At 32.9% G+C, this 21,197-nt stretch overlaps 1 protein-coding gene across 6 annotated transcripts in view; it reads left to right on the top strand.

The window, feature by feature from the left end:
- The window catches only part of LOC126736366 (transcriptional regulator ATRX-like), a 292,446-nt gene that overhangs the window by 200,075 nt on the left and 71,174 nt on the right, over positions 1–21,197 (top strand). For 5 of the 6 annotated variants that reach the window (XM_050440688.1, XM_050440686.1, XM_050440687.1 and 2 more), the window contains exons 31-33: positions 13,081–13,143; positions 20,767–20,871; positions 20,966–21,071. In XM_050440688.1, coding sequence (XP_050296645.1) covers positions 13,081–13,143; positions 20,767–20,871; positions 20,966–21,071 — 274 coding nt within the window. The remainder of the gene's footprint in view (positions 1–13,080; positions 13,144–20,766; positions 20,872–20,965; positions 21,072–21,197) is intronic. The other variant, XM_050440690.1, reaches the window with a different exon arrangement.

The following is a 21,197-nucleotide window of genomic DNA, read 5'->3' as shown; positions in this document are numbered from 1 at the left end:
CTAACCTTTGACGTCGCAGGGTATCCGTCAACCCCCCTCACTATTTCTTTACAGTTATAGGAGAAACAGTTGACAAAATGCCTCGGGCGCCACTCTAAGTAATTAAAGGAGCTTAGAGTCCCCTCTAGCCTCTCGGGTAAGCCTTTAGACAGTGGAGAAACCATGTAAAGATTGAAAGTAGACTGTCCGGTTATAATGAGATTTTATTGCTCTTAATCTTTATTATTACAAATACTAATAAGTAACAGGTTTGGTTGCTTAAAACTAAATGAACAAAAGTGTCCTTAAAATCTAACAATCCCCATTACCAATTTCTATGATTAAGCACAGGCAGTTATTTGGGAAAATGTACCGGAAAATTCAGCACTCTATTAATGACGCAAAATAGTATGCTTTAAGGGACGGGGTTATGATGTTTTGTACAAGCGGTTACGGATGACATTCGTTAAGCAAAGTCGGAAACTCAACACCAATCAAGCGAAGCAATCTCAATCAATCGGTCAACATTTACCTCTGCTCTGTTGCTATACGAATAGTAATTATGACATCATGGACTCGGTTATTACTCGTCTCTCACCATCTTGAGAAGCCAAGTAATAATTAATAAACGCGGCTACTGCCTGCCCTACAAAACACGAAGAAAGATAGTGTCCAAGCAGTAGTTTTCATCAATCAAACAATTAAACGGAACGGTACGGCCGCGGACAGAGTAGAAAATAAAACTATAGTCAACAATAAAAATTATCAATTAAATACAAAATAAATCCGCAGTGAGTGTTTCTCTGGTTGCAAACAAGAATGTAACTTTTCGCGAACGGAATTAATGAAACGTTGGTTCAATCACCCGTTTACTACCTGCCCTACAAAACACGAAGAAAGATAGTGTCCAGGCACCAGTTAATAATATTCGCGACTGTGGCTTGCCCTACAAAACACGAAGAAAGATAGTGTCCAAACCACAGTTTTAAAATTAAATAAAACGGAACGGGACGGAACGATATCAATAGCAACGGATTCGATAGAGATCTTAATACACGAGCTTGGAAGCGGCCGGTCAACTGTCAACAGGTGGCTCTTACCTAACCCAATGCACACTGTCAACGTCAAGACAAATTTAAACGTAAATATTGAAAATTTAACGGTATTGAAATATGGAAAAATTACTGGTACTTCGCTCGAAAGGTATGGTACGACCTTACTGCGACGAATGTGTATCATTGGTGGACCTGGAACCTTTTTATACCCATAGCAGGAATTTGGGTGCCGACGACTCACGAACATCCTCGGAACCAATCGTTGAATAAAAATGCAATTAGGAAAACTTAATGAAAATAGAGTTTTTCCTCATGAGAACGGTACGGATTTATAGGCTATGACCTTATATGGTAAACCAACTTAGTTTCAGCTCTCAAAACCGGGTATTTCTAGGTGAAAACAGGGGGACAAAAGCTGGCCACATGTGTACAAGAAAACCGGCTTTTCAGGAAAACCGCGGGAAACTGAATCATGATTTATATTATATTTTGCCACACCGAGCATGCCCCTTCATTTAACGGGGCTTCCCAAGGTAGGTAAACCTTGAAACTTGCAAAATAGAACATGTAAACAATACAGCAGCATGAAGGGAAAATTTCATGAAAATAACCGGAAAACTGGAAGCATAGTGATGAAAACCCTCTCAGTTTTAGGCATTTGTGGTTCTTTATTTACCTAAGAATAACCAGGGCTGAAAACAATAAGGCCAGAGACTACAACATAGTCAACGGAGAACTAGGCATAACCTATAAGAAATCAAACCTTTCCAGGATACTATCAAGCTAGAAACCTCTTTAAGTTGGTTTCTTTATATATGTTTACAATTATAAACCCCTCATGATTCACAGGTAAAGCTTAAAATGTATCTTTTTGTTATGTAAATTATAAATTTAGAGGTTAAAAGGTTAACGGAGCAAAATTATCTAAGTTGTCTTATAAAAGACTGCCTGGGCTTACCCTTATTACTATAAAATAAAGACAAAATCTTGTAACTTCGTTACAACAAAGTAATGACATTTTTCAAAAAAACTGCGAATTTTTTCCTTTGTATTAAAAACGCTTTCCGCTACCAGTATTTCATCTCAAACTACTTCTCTATGGTTTCTGTATATACTCTAGCATATTTGACTAGTTGAACAAAGACACCTTGTATACAATGTTATTAGTTAGAAACAAGTTATTATGCCATATTTTGCCTTTGCTTAACTAAATACACTAGAATAACTTTTAACTCATTTTAACTGGACTCGAGTGTCAAAAAATCTATTATTTTTTAGTAAACGTTAAACTTTAAAGAAATTGAATATTTTTTGTATGTGTTTGTAAATTACAATCTCTAATATTCATGATCTTACTCTGCATTATTTTTGTAGAATGTTGAGTGGCGCGCAAAATCAACTAGCAGCTTGAAATCAAAATCAAATATGCTTTATTTTCATAAATGCATGTCAATGTTATAAAGCCGATTTGTTATGAAACACACATTTTGTATTTATAAAAAATGCAGAAATATACGGATTTCATATAATTGATAAAAAAATTTTTGTAAGTAGAAGTCCATTCTTGAAGTGGAGTAGCTATAATCAAAGTTTACTGAATAAAATACAAGTTGCTTCACTGGGCTCCACACGCCGAATTACCTATTCACCGCTCCTCACTTCATTTGCCGGGCGACGCTCCTACAATCGAATCTGTTGGGTTACCAGTGAGTAGAGTTTAAATCGTTCTGATGTGCCAGCGTTTTATTACTAGTTGTACCGGGTGGACTCAGTGGACTGGCAAATTATTATAATCTATTATATTAAAATGTCGACTTATTGTTCGATAGACAGTTGTTTTACAAAGCGTGGAAGTGGTTTAATGTTTTTTAGATGTCCCAAAAATGAAAATATATATATTTATATATATATAATAAAATAAGAAATAAGGGTAACCAATTACATGCCAGGTTATAAAACCTCTCTGTCTTGAGAGGGTGTGTTGTGACCAAAATAACGTGCGCAGTTTCGTTTTCACATAAAATAAAATATGAAAGTTGGATTTTGGTCAACTTCTTATTTTATTCTTATATTATTTTGCTATATAAATGCGTTATGGAACTTTTGTACATTTAACTCTTATTTTATTATTATTTTACTTTATTTGTCTGTATAAATCCAGCTTAAGAGACTACATTGTTTACATTTTAAAATGGCAAAATATATTTTCCTCTCCATCTTTTGTCCTTCTTTTACAATATTGCACTTTTGCCAGAGCTATTTATCCGCTTTTTAAGTATTAAAAAATGTAATACCTTTTAAAGGTTATTTGAGTCGGAAACATAACTGAGCTTATAATGAAAAAAAACTAATCGAAAATTAATAAAATTCATAGAAAAATCGACTTAATTTAAAAGCAAAAATACTGATAAAAGCAGCAGTCAAAACAAAAATATCTTGGAGCATTAAAAAATTTAGTCACTTCGGCAACGTTGCGCTACAGTCTCACGCACGTTTTACTATTTTTTGAGTTCTGTCAAAAATTATGAATGAATGAATCCCGAGTGATGTTGCCAAGGAATTAAAACAAATAAACGCTTTAAATTATTGAGTCTAAGGGCGTGTTTTATCAGTTTTTTTGTTGTTTTCGTACTTTTTTGGAGAAAATTAATGCCAAAATAAACGATCATGGTGCATTCTTGTGTAGTAAAGAGAGTAGAGCATTAAAATCTAAATTTAACGTTTCATCGGTAAGTTTGTTTTTTACGTTTAAACAGCAAAATACTTTTGTAGTTTTACCACCAGCGTCGTCACATGAAAAATATTAAGGTTAATTAATTATGTAATGACATTTTTCGCCTCTATTTAAAATTGCACAAGAGCGACGAAAACAACACGTATAGATATAGAAAATTATTTGTACAGTACACAATCCTAACCCGATTTGTAAGGGAGGGAAAATGAAAATTACAAATTTGTCGATTATTATAATATTATTTGCACTAGTGCATAAGCTCTACCCCACTGGCAACAAACCAAACAAAAATTAATTGAAAATATGCATTGTTGCCAAGGGGTACTAACAACACTTTCTCCATCCTTTTCTTTCTCACTACTATATTTAAAACAATAAAATTCCACATTTTTGGGATGGTTATGAATGAAATATTACGTTTATTACTTATAATGTCTTTGGTAATGCTATTATTAGTCTGACAAAATAACAAAACGTCAAAAAGTATAGTAATCAATCATTTAAAATTCAAACATGTCATTACTTAGTAGTTATGTCTATCTTTAGTTGTTACGTTTAGTAACACTAATATATGCATTTTTTCACACAAACTTTTGACTTTGATTTAAAAATAAATCCTAATGAAACCAGTCGTACCAAAAAACAACCTTTAATAAGATACCTAAGTACCTAATTATTTTAACAAAAAAAATTTAACCATTAAGTTCTTGAATTGCGTAAACTTTGATAATGTAAAATTTATTTAGTTTGGTGGATATAATAATAAGCTTTATTTCCAACAGGTTACATATACCCAGTTACAGGAAAATCAATTAAATATATAAATGTACGAATGCATGAATTGTATTAGATTCATGCAACTAAACTATAAAAGAATTGCTATATAATAAAAAAAAAAAAGTAGTGAACTTGAGAAAATAAATAATAAAAAATCAACACTAAATTAGGATAAGAATCAAGAATTAATTTAAATCAAAAGAGCAAAAAAAAATGAGTAAATAAATGTATTCAAGCTAAAAACTAAATAACCAAAAACTAAATAACCTAGCCTCCCCCACCGACCATACGCAGGTGATTCAAGATAAGTGCCAAATCGTCATGGTGAATGTCACAAAAATCAGCAATAGTGTTAAAGTTTTGACACATAAAGTGAATAGGACTCTGGTACAGAATGTTGGACCTGGCTGTGTCCAAGTTAAAAGCTGGACCTTGTCTGGATCCTGGGCGTGGTATATGAAAGCAAATCCTTTGCAAAAGGGATGGGCAGTCAATCTTATGGTTAAGTAAATTAAACAAGAATTTCACCGAATGCACATAATTTAAACAATAAAATAAAAACATACAAATAAAAACAAATAATTTAAAGTATTATCAATTTACATATTTTTCCCAAGTAGGTACATTAAATAATAATTTTATGCCAGATAATAAAGTTATTATAAAATCGTGCTCCGTCTTCTTCCCCTACAGTTCGAATTAGACGAAACTCGTAAAATAATAGCTATTTTTTACCAGCATTCCACTTTACAAGTTTTGCTAGTTCCCCGTCGGCGAGGAGCTCGGCGGCCTGCCTTTGAGATCGAAATATAAAAGGTTTTTCGCCGAGTGAAGCAACTTGTATTTTATTCAGTAAACTATGCTATAATATAGCGGGTTGGGAAGGGTGGGAAGACCTTTCTTCACAAATGAAAATGCCAATCTTTTGTCAAAAGTTATGCATTTCGATGAGTTCACTTATCATCATCAGACTCTAAATTTATTTTTTCTTTTGAGTAACACATTAAAATAACAAACAGTAAGTCATAATTAAAAGGTACAACAAAAATTAACAAAGCTACAAATAAAAGTCAAAGTTTTAAAAAACCTTACCTAACACTACATAGCTGCGATGTTTACATGAAAAACAATAATTATGATAATGTAATCAACAAACAGTAAATGGCCCGACATCTAGTAAACGCAGGTTTGAACAACATGCAACTAAGGTTTGAACATGAAAGATAAATCTCTAACGATAAAGGCGAATAAGCTCGAATTATTATTGAACGTCGACAGAGTACTATAGTAGCGCGAGGAGAAGAGGTTATTTAGGAAAAGGCCAAAATTAAAAAGAAAGGGGGAGGGGAGGTATGAATGATAAGTATTTCTTAAGAAGGATATTATTTGGACGTAGTTATGTATAACGCGACCAAGAACCAGAATGACAATTGTGGGAAAACACAATTAAGTTTCGAATGCCCTTAAAAATCGATAAAATCTAATACAGATCTAATTTTTGCAAGCTATATCCAAGACACTATTTCAAATTATACTATGTAAGCTTTCAGCAAAAAATAATAAAGTTTAGAAGTTATGATAAAAAATGTCACCTAGTCTGGTTATGCTTTTTTACTTATTATTAGGTTTTTTATTTTACAAAATTGAATCACACGCCAAACTTGTCGCATAGCGCGTTTATGCAATGCCATGTATTTTCTTTTTAGACTATATATTTCGACTGACAGCCCTATTTTTCATTAAGGTAGTTTATGAACAGCTGAAAATTTTGTTAGAAACACCGACTTAAAATGAAAAGTGACTATTTAAAACCCTTACAGATCTTTTAGAAAATCCTGTAAAAGCACTTTTTATTTTAAAGTAAAAGAAACAACAAAATTACAGTAAAACTAAACCACTTTATTTACTAACATAATAAGCTAAGCAAATTACAACTGCATAGCTATAGCATACCTTAAAAATTTCAAATAAAACTAGAGTTTCTTTGTACCAACTAACGATTATCTAAAAAGTTCTATTACTGCCACATTTCATAGTGGCACTAGATAGTTTGGTATCTACTTACCTCTAAATTTATTTCATATGCGCGATTTAGGGCCAAATTACGGAGCAGCTGGTAAAGTTCCTCTGTGTTATTAGTAAGATAAATTCTATCCTCTCGGTAAACCTACTTGTAGCTGTAGGAGGAATTATGAAACAAACTTTAACCTGTTGTTAAGTTTACAATTTAAGAACAACGTAATTGTTCTGGTCGGCACAACAAAATCTTAAGAAAAAAAGAAAGATTAGGGCTATGAATCTCCGGTCCTGATAAAATAAATAAAATAAACAAAAATAATGAAAGTGTTTGGTTTTTAATTTGTGATAATAGTTACAGATACTTGCATACTTGTTTTGTGCCAAATCCGATATTCTTTCTGTTATGTTAAGTCGCTTTTGAGAAACTGTATACTGTGCAGTGAATTTGGTACAATTTTAATAAATTTTTTTATATTATTTTTTTAGAGGACAACCTGATAAAAAAAAAGGTCGGTAAACTTTTCTGAAAAAGAATAATAAATTATTTAGCTCTGTAATTTAGTAACCCATATTGACTTACTAAATTACAGAGCAAAATAATTTAATGTAAAAAACCCTGTGTCAGGGGCGGTTCGAACCCTGAATAATTTTCAGACAAAGTATAAGGGTATAAAAAAAGTAGCCAAAAACAAACAGGAAATATTTAAAACTGGTGGCGGTAGTGCAACCATAACACCTCTTACCACCTATGAGGAAATAATTTATAATTTAATAACACTGAGTGTTTAGGGACTGACTTTAAGATATCATGATGATAGTAAGTGACAGAATATAGTACTCATACAGATTAAGAACAAAATTTAGAATATTATACTTAAACTTCTTGCAAAACTATGCAAGCTCGAACTCTTTGAAAAATTTGAGGTTATAAATTTCCTGGTAAACCTTTTATACGCTGCTTTTTTCTGTTCTTAATTTATTCTACTGGTAAGCAAGAATTATACTGCTGGTAAGACAAACGAGATGTTCATAATTCAATTTTTAATGTTACCACCAGGATAACTTTTCCAGACACTTTACCAGCCGGTCCATAATTTGGCCCTTATTAAAATAGCAGTCAGCATTTTTTTTAAATTTAAATTAAATCACTCAAGAAACGTCTGTTGATATTTCCTAGCTAAGTTCGGTAAATGCTATGCGAGAAAAATGATCAAAATTTGACAAATATCACGTGATATATTACCTATTTTTCGGTGCCAGATCACGTGACCGAACTTAACTGCTATTTGCATTACTAAGCCAAGCGCCCAGTATCATGGCGTTTAATTGACCTATGCAATTTCGTATCATTTAGTCGGTTTATGCAAAATTCAACTAGTGTTATCAACCGTTTGGCGCTTAGTTTAATTTAAAATATATCCTTAACTATAGATTTCTAACGCTTGAGATTTTTTTCGTAGATGAACATGGTATTTGGCCGTCAGAAGACACAATAATAACAAAAAAACGAATTTGGCGCTTGGTCGCGTTATGCATAACTATGTCCATTTATTTATTGGAAGTCGGAAGGTTGTGTGTGAACTTAAGGACTTAAAAAATAGATTGCTATCAAACTTAGCCTGTTCATTGACACAAATAAAACCTGGTGATTTTATAGCTTTATTAATTTCGAGGATCTCTAAAAGGTCCAACCTTAAGCCTTTCTGACAAACATAAAGAACTTCTGTATCTGCCTCCGGTATGAACCTATATCTAGCCTCGATGATATGGTTGACGAAAGGTGAAGAAGTATTATTAATAAACTTATTTATATTAATTTAATATTAATTATTAATAAACTTATTTAAATAATGTAGTACCCATATGAATTTTTTTAAACCAAAATCCGTTATTGTTAGTAAATAGACGGTGTGATGAGATGATTATGTAAAATTAACTTATTGATAGTAGATTTTGGATTAAAAATAAAAAAATAGAAGTAGATATACAGTATCCGACTAAAATAGAGCGACGATACAGTTTTTTCTTTTATTAAAAAAGCAAAAACGCAAGAAGAATTAAAACTCAATAAAACAAATACACTCATTAATAAACATATATTTATTACATAACATACCAAAATTCTTCCGTATAAATAAGATTATAAAAAGAAAAAGAAAAGTTAAATATTTCTATACGACAAAAATTAAGCGACACTTACAATAAAAATAAAGAAAACATTATCAGATTGCGCCCTTAATATTTAGTCCACAAGCCAAGGATATATTTATACTTAAACCTATCCATAATGCCCTCAATTTGGTAAATTGGTCCCATTTCATAGCCAGAGAAACAACCCCACACTAACACGTTGCCACCTCCATGTTTTACAGTACCTTGGACATACTTTGGGTCAAGTCTTTTACCTGCAATACGACGAACATATTGAACACTTTTATACTCACACATCACTTTTATACAAATTAAACTTTGACTCATCACTAAAAAGTACTTTTTTTCATTGCTCTGGTGTCCAGTGAGCATGTTGATCTGCAAACAGAAGACGTGCTTTAATATTCTTCTTACTAAGAAGCGGTTTTTTGGCAGGTTTGCATGCTTTTAAGCCTGCTTCAACTAGCCTGCACTGTATCGTTCGAGAGGAAACATTAGAGCCCCCAGCTTCAGCCAGAATTTGCTTTGCTGACTGAAAAGGATTTGCCTGGGAGATCCTTTTAATATTTTTCTATCCAGTTTCTTTGAATTTTTTCTCGGTCTACCCGTCTGTTTTCGGTTAACTACTTTTCCCCTAATTCGATAGTTCTGAATGGTCCTCGACACAACAGATTTTGAAACCCTTAGTTTTTGTTTTATTACGTATTGTCGTCTCCCATCTTATACGATGCAATAATTCTTTCTTTAAGATTAATAGAAAAACTTTTACCACTAGGCATTTTTAAACAAAATATAGATTTGATATCGACCAAAACCGATGTTTATCTACTAATGGTATGAACAATATCGAACAAGTCGCTTTATTTTTGTCCATGAAAAAATGCATAAAAACATACAACAATTTACTAATCTCTTGCTATTCATCACAAGAGGCAAAGAATGTTTAAATACGATTAACAAAGGTATGTACTGATACTACATAATTGTTCCTAATTATACGAGGTAGAGTCACAAAGTTTTTTAGGAATATTATAGCGTCGCTTAATTTTTGTCCGATACTGTATGTTATTCAAAGCGCAACTTTACTCTAATGATGCACGTTAAAAAAACGTATAAAGAGTTCCTAACATTCAACAATATCCAACAAGAGTTCCGGTATCATTGTTTATAATTTAAAGCATATTCAAATAATAATAAATATTTATCATGTAGATAATTTTTTGACGACGTCACTGGTGAAGATTACTTCTGTCGATGAAATCAACAATGCAATCGAGCGGCGTTGCGATGTTGTTACCTTTTTCTCTAATATACGTTATCTATCTAACTTTTAATGTTGACTCTTATCCTATTCTATGAAAAAAAATGCTTCATATTTTATTAAAAAGGAATAGTATTGTATCGCGCCTGTCAGAATAAGTGAAAAATGTTTATGATATTACAAAATGTTTTTTTTTTCCATTTCGACATAAGTATTTGGCATCATTGCCTCAGAAATATTGCAAGCAAACAAACTGTCCATAGTTCCACAGCAGTTGCTAAGTCTAGCCTTTCAATGTTCTAAGGCTGAAAATGACTTATCCGATAATATATCATAGTTAGATTAAGCTTAAAAAGGTGTTAAATATTTTATTTAATAGACTTATCTACTTTATTATAATATCTATACAGGGTAGCCATTTGAAAACGAAACAGAGCCTATTTTGGGTCCCTCAGAACATTTGCGAAAAATTCTCGGACCCGTCAATTTTTGATTTAAGGGGGAACCATTTTTTTGCTAGTTTCGCCTCCCTGAGGGCAAAGCCCTAGCGGGGGTGACAAGGGCCCCAAAATTTTAAATGGAACAGGGGGTCGAGTGATACCTTATTTTGAAGGTATTTTTATGTGGATTATAACCTTAAAGTTTTAAATCGATACTATTTGCCTAGTCGATACAGGGGCTAATAAAAGTTACAAAAACATGTCAACATTTTTTATGGAAAAAAATGCTTGTAAATTTAGCAGTTAAATAAATACAAATTTTTTTTTCTCCTACATTGTCAACCGTACTTGTTTTTTTTTAATACCCGTAGGTATCTATGCCAATTCTGCAAGGGAACTCTTGGTTATTGTTGAGACTGTTATTATAGCAACATTTTGAAGTTTAATAGTGGTTGTCATTTACTGCTGTCAGATCATAGTGTGTCAAACAAATAGCTCTTTAAAGTTAGTTAGTTACAACATTGAGTGTGATAATGGTTTCTTCACTTGCTGAAAGAGTTGAAATAATTTCTCTTTTCTTTGCGAACAATGAAAATGCTAATAGAACTGCCCAGCTCTTTAACACACTACAACACCCTAATCGACAGGTCCATCGCAAGTACATTTTGAAATTGGTTCAAAAATTTAGGGAAACTGGGTCTGTGGCTAATAAAAAGGGCGAAATGGATAATCCAGTGGTGAATGAAGCTTCAGAAGTAGCTATTTTAGGCCATATTGTGCAAGATCCTACACTGAGCACAAAGAAGTTATCAACCGTGTCTGGTATTAAGAGAAGCAGCATTCAGAAGATATTTTAAAAAAAAAAAGTTTCATCCGTACAAAATGCATCTCGTACAAGAACTAAACGAAGACGATTTTGATAGGCGAGTACAATTTTGTGAAATTATATCTGAACAAGCCGCCAATGATCCACACTTTCTATTTAATGTATGTTTTTCTGACGAATGCTCCTTTTTCCTAAACGGTACTGTGAATCGTCACAACTGTCGCTATTGGGCTGATTCAAATCCCAGAATATTTCGTGAGGTGCATACAGAACATCCTGAAAAATTAAATGTTTGGGCTGGCATTTTTGGTAAACATATCGTAGGCCCCTTTTTTTTACCTGGCATTTTAACAGGAGAGATGTACCTGGAGTTATTAGAAAATACAATTCATCCAGCATTAGTGGAGATGCTAGAAAATAACAACGAGTACTTGGAAAATCGTCTAGTATTTCAGCACTGGCGCCGGGGCGCCACCCCACTATGCTGCAAGGGTTCGTCAATATTTGGACCAAACGTTTCCAGGTCAATGGATTGGAAGAAGAGGAGCTATTGAATGGTCTCCTCGTTCCCCGGACTTAAGCCCGTTAAATTTTTTTTTATGGGGCCATTTAAAAACTAAAATTTATGCTAGTCAGCCAACATCGCTAGACCATTTGCGACAAAGAATAATTGATGAATGTCGTCAAATCACCCCAGAAATTTTGCACAATGTACGGGAAAGGTTTGAACAAAACCTGTATTATTGTATGGAAGTCGAAGGCCAACATTTTGAACATTTACTTGATTGATTTTATCTTTAGGCCCTTTATTTAAAATTATACTTTTTAACATTTTTTTGTAACTTTTATTAGCCCCTGTATCGACTAGGGAAATAGTATCGATTTAAAACTTTAAGGTTATAATCCACATAAAAATACCTTCAAAATAAGGTATTACTCGACCCCCCGTTCCATTTAAAATTTTGGGGTCCTTGTCACCCCCGCTAGGGCTTTGCCCTCAGGGAGGCGAAACTAGCAAAAAAATGGTTCCCCCTTAAATCAAAAATTGACGGGTCCGAGGATTTTTTCGCAAATGTCTGAGGGACCCAAAATAGGCTCTGTTTCGTTTTCAAATGACCACCCTGTATAATATAATATCTATAAATATATTTTTTTATATATTAGGTAATTTAATATTTTTAAGTACTCATATTATATAAAATAACAGCTTTATAGCATTGCAAATTTTTCGTTATTTTCAATGGAAAATAAAAATGCTATAGCATATAGTCGACAGCTATTAACGCTACTTGCGATAATATTCTTTTAATGTACTCATGTTTGAATGACTTCTTAGTACGTTTGAATGGACTCTTCAGCTATCGCTATGCACTTAGCAGTGCCATTTTGTCACTCTTTGGACTTTTATTTTCATTTAGCTTCTCACATTGATTTGCTATCGAACTTTGCCCTAATTTAACTATCTCTTATAGATCCCGAGGTCCTTATACTGAGGGTCGAATTTGAAACAGAAACTATTATTTATATTTTCTTAAATATTGATTAATTAATATTGATGGATTCAACTAAAATTTATTTATCCTAAGTTTCAAGACAATAAATAATCAAAATTGATATATCCTATGCAAAACAGGGTTAATTTTGTGTGCCATTACTCATGTATAATGTATTTCATATGTAAGTTTTTCTGTAATTTGTGTACGAAAACAGTTATTGTATAATAAATACTTGTATTTTCTTTTAAGTATGTTTTTTTTCTTTCAAAACCACTTCTGGGCGTTTGGTTTTATCTAGGTAAACTTTTTTGTAAAATAATCATTAACTTAATTATATTCTAGCCAAGTCAAACCAGGTGGCTATACCTTCAACCCAGACCACAGCTATTCCAGTCCCAAAAATATGTAAGTATAATAGTATGTAATGTGGAAAAAGTCATTATTTCTTCATAATTTAGCAGACTTTGCCTTGAGCCATTTTAGAACTTAGAGGTGGTACAGGATGACCAATATATGACTTTTCTCCGAATCTATAAGAAAACTGAAACAATCTTAAATAAAATTGTGTACATGATTTTGACATGAGAAAATTCAGGGACGTGTTCCTTCTTCCTTATAAAAAAATAAAAACCATTTTTCTACCTTTGTCAATTTCTAATTTAATAGTAATTACTGTAAATTTATTGAAAGGGTAATAATGCATTGTAATTATTTATATCGATTTAACAGTCGCGCCAATATTCAGATTTGAACACGCCTCCTAGCGGCGAGGGTCCTTTATACACTTGCGTGCAACTATATCTTTTTTCCATTATTTATCAGATCAAAAAAAGAATTATGTTGTTTGAAAGACAATTTAATGTGAGCATAAATTTATAAACACTTATTTCGATTTCCTATGTTTAACATAGTGAAATTAATGCATTAAGCAAATTAAGCTTTTTTATTATTAACATTAATAGGGTTATCGACAATTTAGAACTTAATTTTTTTAATAATGGGTATGACTTCCTAATAACATCTCTCATACGATTAGAAAGAAGAAAGAAAAAACGTTGATTTGCCATTAAAAAAATTAAAATATTCGAAATAATTTAATTTAATAAAAGAAGAGTGCATCTCAATAAAAAAAAAACCATGCCACAGTAACACCTTGGCAAGGAGTTACGTGTGATGCATCCTTATGATGATGTACATGACTGCTTAGGAAATATATTAAATATATACAACACAATATTTCAGGTAAAAAGGAAAAAAAATATAATTTTGAAGATAAAACGAAAATACAAATATATAAGGCAATACAGGCACCGGATGTCCACAAAACGTAAGGAGAGGAAAGAAAAGTATTAATATTGGAAAATTAGTGCATAAATTATTAATAGACATAAGGTTTTTCTTTTAAATGGTAGATTTACAGTTAGGTGGTATATTCTAAACTATCATAATCCGCAAACAAAGAATAAATTATCAAACAGATTGTTCTTGCGACAAAATTGTTTTAATTTATTTCTAAGTTCTGAAAAAACTAGTGCAGGTTGGCTGCAGGGTCTAGCTCGTCTGGATACCTGGCCATGCAGGTAATGAGGAAGCGGACTCTCTTGCCAGACTGGGATCCGCGAATGTGCCGATGGGGCCGGAACCCATAGTTGGTATCGCCAAATGCGTTGCGGTCGCGTCAATGAAGGGTCTGCTGGACAAGTGGACCCACCGAAGATGGACTGAGTCCCCTGGTATGAGACAGGCCAAAGCGCACATAGATGGGCCCTCTGCCTGTCTCACCAAAAATCTACTGCGCCTAAAAAGACGCGAAATTCGGCTAGTGACAGGTCTTTTAACCGGTCACTGGCACTTAAGAAGCCATCTCCATACTATCGGTATTGCGGACAACCCGGAATGCCGATGGTGCTGTGAGGAGGATGAAACCGTTGACCATGTAGTCGGGGAGTGCCCAGCACTCACGCGCGCCAGGTTCAAATACTTGGGTAACACTTTCAGTGTACCGAGTGACTTTAAGTTCTTCAGACCAGAGAGCCTTATCGGTTTCTCTAAGGCCGTTGGGCTCTGGTAACTTCCGGTGCACAACTGCCTTGGCATCCCACTCTTCCGACAATTCACAATTCAAAGGTATAATTCAGACGTTCTTTGACAGATCCATTTGCCCAGCAGCAAAGCTAAACAAACGTTTGTGAGTTTTTTAATTGATTTTGATATAGCTAAAGTGTAGTAGTAGTAAGTGTAGTAGAGAAGAAAAAAGGAAAAAAAGAAAACTTTCCAACATGTCCAAGGTTAAAACCTATCATTAAAAAAGTCATCCAGGTTATAATATGCCTTAGCCAATAAAAGCGACTTTAATTCTCTTTTAAATTTCTTAACATCCGATATATGTCTAACACACAGAGGAACATGATTGTAAATTCTTTTACTTATGTAAATTAATGAGTTTTTGGTAAGGGAAGACGTAGGAATAGGTAGGGGAACATCATTTACACGACGAGTCAAATGGCCAGTGTCAGAGGGTAGTTTGGGAATTTTGTGAATAAGAGCAGCTGTTTCTAAGATAATGAGTGAAAAAAGAGTTAGGATTTTTTCAAAAATGAAGAGGGGTTTGCAAGAATCTCTTAACTTAGCAGAACACAGGTATCTAACTGCTTTTTTTTGAATAACAAAGATAATGTTAAGTAGCCCCTTATTGGTTAAACCCCAAAAAGGCAAGCCATACCGAATATGAGATTCAATAAGTGAAAAGTACACTGAACGTGCAACCACCCCTCCCAGCTCTTGTTTTGCCATTCTTACTGCGAAACATCCAGAAGATAATTTCCCAGCTAAATGTAAAATATGATCTTCAAACCGAAGGCGACCATCAATGGTAATTCCTAGGAACTTGCAGCACTCTTTATTCTGGAAGAAAGAATTTTCGTCAAACATCAGACCCTGAACATCGCACTTAAACCCCATAATAGACGCCTTTTTTACATTAAACACGAGCCTGTTGGAAGCACACCACCCTGATAAAATCTGAAGGTCTTCAAGGATACAAGTCTTAATATAGTCAGAATTTTTATGGCTCCATAGTATGGTGGTATCATCAGCAAACTGAACCACCTTGCCCTGCAGTTTCAATGAACTCAAGTCATCCACATACAGTAAAAATAACAGTGGTCCCAACACTGAACCCTGGGGAACGCCGCATTTTAGGGATCTAGAAGCAGACAAACGCCCAGACACTGAAACCTTCTGAGTACGATTTGATAGATAGGACTCAAGCCATCGCAATGCTACGCCTCTAAAACCGTATTTATCGAGCATCGATAACAGTATTCCATGATCCACAAAGTCAAATGCTTTGGATAGATCACAAAACACTGCCGCCGATGACTCTCCAGAATTCAAGAACACATAGACGCTCTCCAAAAAGCTAAAAACAGCATCATGAGTCCCTTTACCGGCTTGAAATCCAAACTGATTTGCAGACAAAATGCCATTATAATGTAAAAAGGACAAAATTCTGCTTTTTGCAAGTTTTTCAACTATCTTAGAGAGGGTAGAGAAAATAGAAATGGGACGGAAATTACAAGGCTGATCCAAATCTCCACCCTTATGAAGAGGGATAACCACTGCCTCTTTTAAACATGAAGGAAAAATGCCATTATGTAAAGAATTGTTTATGGCAGAAACTAAAGCATTTAAGGCTGAATCAGGCAAAAAGAGTAACAACCTCGAAGATATCCCATCAGCTCCAGATGATTTATGGTTTTTTAGGCGTTTGATTTCATTTTTTACTTCGGTAAGTTCGACAGGATGAAAGAAAAATGAATGCTCAACCGACACTTGTTGAAGATAGTGTAAGGGATCAATGTTACTACGAATGCCCTTGAGCAAGATATTAGGTATATCACAATAATAGTCGTTTAAAATGTCAGGTCTTAACTCCGGTTCCGATACTTTTCTATGGCAATGTCTAAAATCATTAATAATCGACCAACACTCTCTTTGCCTATTTGATGACATATTTAAGCGATCCCTATAATAATTAGATTTTGCTGCTTTAATTGTCTTTCTGTACAGACTACGGTATTTCTGATGATATACAAGGATATTTTCATTTGTGGTATATTTGCACAATTTAGTCAAAAAACGGAGGTTTTTAGCAGAAATTCGAAGGCCTCTTGTAACCCATGGTTTTCGTTTCTTAGTTTTAAGCCTCATTTTAGGAAAGCACTGATTGATCTTATCACACAGAAGTTGAAAAAATAAAGTAAGTGGGTCAGAAGCCGTTTCAAGTGCATTCCAATTTACCGAAGCTGTAGCAGCAGAAAAAGCATTGAAATTTCTCCTGCTGAAAATTCTTCCCATATAATGAGATGAAGATGATACAGTATTATATGGCATTTTAGCAAGAATAGCTTCATGGTCGGAAATACCAGATGGGAGTACTGTGCATAAAACGTCATCAAAATTTGTACAGAAATAGTCAATTGTAGTTGCAGATGAAGAAGTTATTCGTGTGGGAGAAAGAACGTGCATTTTCAAGTCGTAAGAATTTAAAATACTTAAAAGAGAAGTACGTGGCAAGGTTTCATCAGTGTAGTTGATATTAAAGTCACCAGCCAATATAACCTTAGAGTGTAGGGACAACAGGGATAAAATAGAATCAAGTTTGTCCAGAAACGTAGCAATATCTCCTGTAGGTGGCCTATAAACACAAAGAATATATAAATTAAAACGCTTACAAAAAGAAAGAAAGAATTCAAAAACATTCTCTAACAGAAGATTATCATACTTATCAATATTACAAAAAATCGTTTCAATTGTTTGCCTAGCCAAGATCATGGTTCCTCCATGTATAGATTGTTGACGACAAAAATTTGATATAGAAAGATAATCAGATATTAAAAAACATTCACTAGGCCTCAACCAGTGCTCAGTCAGAAGTACAATATCAGGAAAATTACATGTGTCCAGCAAAAGATGAAGCTCATCCATCTTGTTTCTTAGGGATTGTATATTAAGAATAAAGATACTTAAGTTTTTCGAAGAGCTAATTTCAATTTTACTAGTAGAATATGAACATGAATGAGATTCAACTTTCGTGGACATGTCTATAAATTCTATGTTGTGAAACTCCAGTTTTAATTAAAACATAGTTAGATTTTAAAATATAAGGATTGTTGTTGTCCTGAAAAACCATAATATTAAAGTTTAGCAAGCAACATAATATCACTAATAGTATCAAAAGCTTTGGTGAAATCAAGAAGACACAAAGCAGTTATTTCCTTTTTGTCGTCATTGAATCTTCCCCGGATTCGCATTAAATGAATTAAAATATTAAAGATGAATCTAACATGGATTATCCTCGTACATAGAGTTATTCTGAAATATACAGCAATTAATGATATTCAACAGAGGTTGAATTGAGATAAAATGGCGACCAAAAAGTTAAATCCTTTTTTAATAATTCATCTTCCTCTTTAGAGCCAGAACTAATAGAGTTTATAAATTTAATTAAATCAGATTCATCAAGTATTGTAAAATTTAATTTATCAGATAAAGTATTAGAGACAATATTATTATTGTAAAACAAAGACTGCTCACTTGAGTGACCAAAATGTTTATTAAGTAATTCAGGATCAGCCAAATTATGAGGTATTTCAGAATCTTTGTTATGGCAGTGGACCAAAAGATTTTAGCGGTCGTATTTTTAAAATATGAGTTTTTCTCATGTATTATGGCATGCTTTGTAAATTTTCCTAAAACTCGATAATATTGAAAATATTGATTTTCTGTTTTATGTTCTAAATAAATTAAATTAGGCGTATATCTAATCAAGTTTGCTATTGTTTCTTGTGGGATGTTAAGCCACTTTTCTACTACTGCAACAATAAGCTCTGGGATCGAGTTTGGGGTATGAAGTCTAGCTCATTTTATTCTTCGTTTTAGATCATCCTAAAAGTGTTTATTTGATTTAGGTCAGGACTGTATGCTGGCCACTCCATAATCCGAAAATCTACTTCTTCAATATAATTTATTTTGCCAATTCAGTAAAAAACAGATTAGATGATTTAAAATTAACCAATAAAAATTATAGTGTTCCACAACAATATATAACAAATATTTTTTATTTTAAGCCTTGTCGAGGTCTCAGCAAAAATTGAAGAACAGTGCTGTGACTTCGTTACTAATGAACAATTTTGTGGCAGAGGTTGTGCTCCCTACAAAATTGAAATATTCGAAAGTTATTCCGGTGTTTAAAAAAGGTGATCCATTTGCGTTTTAATTAGCTTTTGCAAAATATTTAAAAAACGTATGTACGATCGATCAGTTTCCTAATAAATATAATATTCTACATTCACGCAACATGGTTTTCGAAAAAATATGTCTATCCAAAGATAATACTACTACGGGTAGTATTCGTAGTATTATCTATATATTATCTACTTCGTAGTAATATTTTCTTTGGTCTATCGAAACAGCTTCTCTGGAATTAATTGAGTATGTCTGCGATAATATTGATAAATTAACTCTAGTGGCTTTTCTGTTCTACCTATCTCGAGCTTTTGAAACGATTAATTCAATTTTTATTAAGCATAAATTACAGGTGTAGGTACGAGGTTTTTCTATTATCTGCTAACGATCTCTCAGAAAACATTGGCGATGTTAAATTTTTCATGTTCGCAGACGATACTACTATTATAGTTGGAGGAGAAAGTATGAAGGAAATCGAATTCAAGGCCTGCTTCTTTATAAAGAAGTTTAAGGATTGGTGTGAGGAAAATCACGTTATAATAAATTCGGAAAAAAGCTAAATGCATAAATAAATTTTTCAAGAAATGTGTTGGATGTTAAAAGTTTTTCTGTAAATTTAAATACTGTGTCACTTGTCTGCAAATCGTCAGTTCAATTTTTGGCATGCATAATAGACCAACATCTATCTTTTCTTTGTCAAATTGACGAGATATACAGCAAACTATCTAGCCTTTATTTTTCATTGTTTACCTTTAAAAGGCATCTGGGAATGAAAGAGTGAATTATGCTTTTTGAAAGCATAATTCACTAAAGAAATTGAAAGACTAGAATTAGTAAAAAAACAACTTTGAGTTAAACATGTGCACAGAAGCAAGGGGAGTGTTTTGTTTACAAACATATTCGTCGATTCTCTGTCAAGTTTACACACATTTTCAAAAGAGGAAATTGTCAGCTACATATCAACATGTGACATATAATGTTAATTTAACTTATCGGTGTTAGATTTTGAGTTCAAAATAAAAAATAAAAATAGATGTATCTTATTTTAAGCGTAAAAATAACATCTTCAAAACAAATCAAAAATTAAAATGTTTATTTCTAAAACTGTTTCCAAAAAATTTGGAATGGTAACACCGCAAGCAAATGCTGCGGTGTCATCTTGCGAAATGTCATCTTGTCAAACGGCTATTATCTCTATGAGTATGAGTCATCGAGATTCAAACCCGGTACCTCAAGATTCAAAGTTTTCAAGTATTCATCATTCAGTAAGATTCAAGATTAGTGTATGCAAATTTCAGTTGCAATCAGAATAATTTTAATATTTGGTAAATGTGTTATTTTCGTTATAATCATCAGTTTATAAATCATTAATATAAATGATAAGCCTTCTAAATAACTTTAAACTCACATTAACGCATGCTAAATTGTGTTTCAAACAGCATTTTTTTTTGATCTGATGATAAATTTAAAAACAATATAGTTAAAATTAAAAGTTTACAGTGTGCTGGTTTTTATGCGTGCATAAAAACTACGATTCCCAAATGCCATAGAACACTTGGTATATTCACGGCTAATAACATCGTTACATTATAAAAACATATAATTAAAAACTTCGTTTTAAACTACAAACATCTTTTTACGATTTTCTTGTATAAGCTTTTTCTTGTATATGAGAAAAGTATAGAATTATATTGGCCACTCTCTACTCATTTTAATGTATGAATGGCATAATTTTTATTTGCTACCCGATTTTAACCCTCCTACTACTCCTGTTTCCAGTGTGTTCGTTGATCGTACCTCCTCGTTTGATGATTTCAATTATTTTCCTACTAAAGGAAAAATACTGTTAGGAAATCCTCAACTTTTAGCTCTTGTGAAAACTGGGTAACTTAGTTATTTGTCTAATAATTTTTGTTTTTTATTTCTTCCTAAATTAAAATTTGGCCATTTAAGTAAATGTAATATTAATTTTATTTAGGAAACAACCTGCATTTGCTCCTGTAGCGCCAAATATACCTAAACTGAATCCACGTTCTTTGTTTAACGATGGAAAACAAGGAACTAATCAAGTGACCCCTCCTCAGGTAAGAACTAGATAAGGTTTTAAAATTATATGTATTCGATGGATTTGGTTTTCTAGGTATTGTAATATAACTAAAGCCAGGACGGGTCCTTTAAAATTAAGTATTTATCATATTTCTTTTGAATTT

This window comes from Anthonomus grandis, chromosome 5, assembly GCF_022605725.1.
Source record: "Anthonomus grandis grandis chromosome 5, icAntGran1.3, whole genome shotgun sequence".
Classification (NCBI taxonomy): domain Eukaryota; kingdom Metazoa; phylum Arthropoda; class Insecta; order Coleoptera; family Curculionidae; genus Anthonomus; species Anthonomus grandis.
This window is presented reverse-complemented; position numbering and strand designations above follow the sequence as displayed.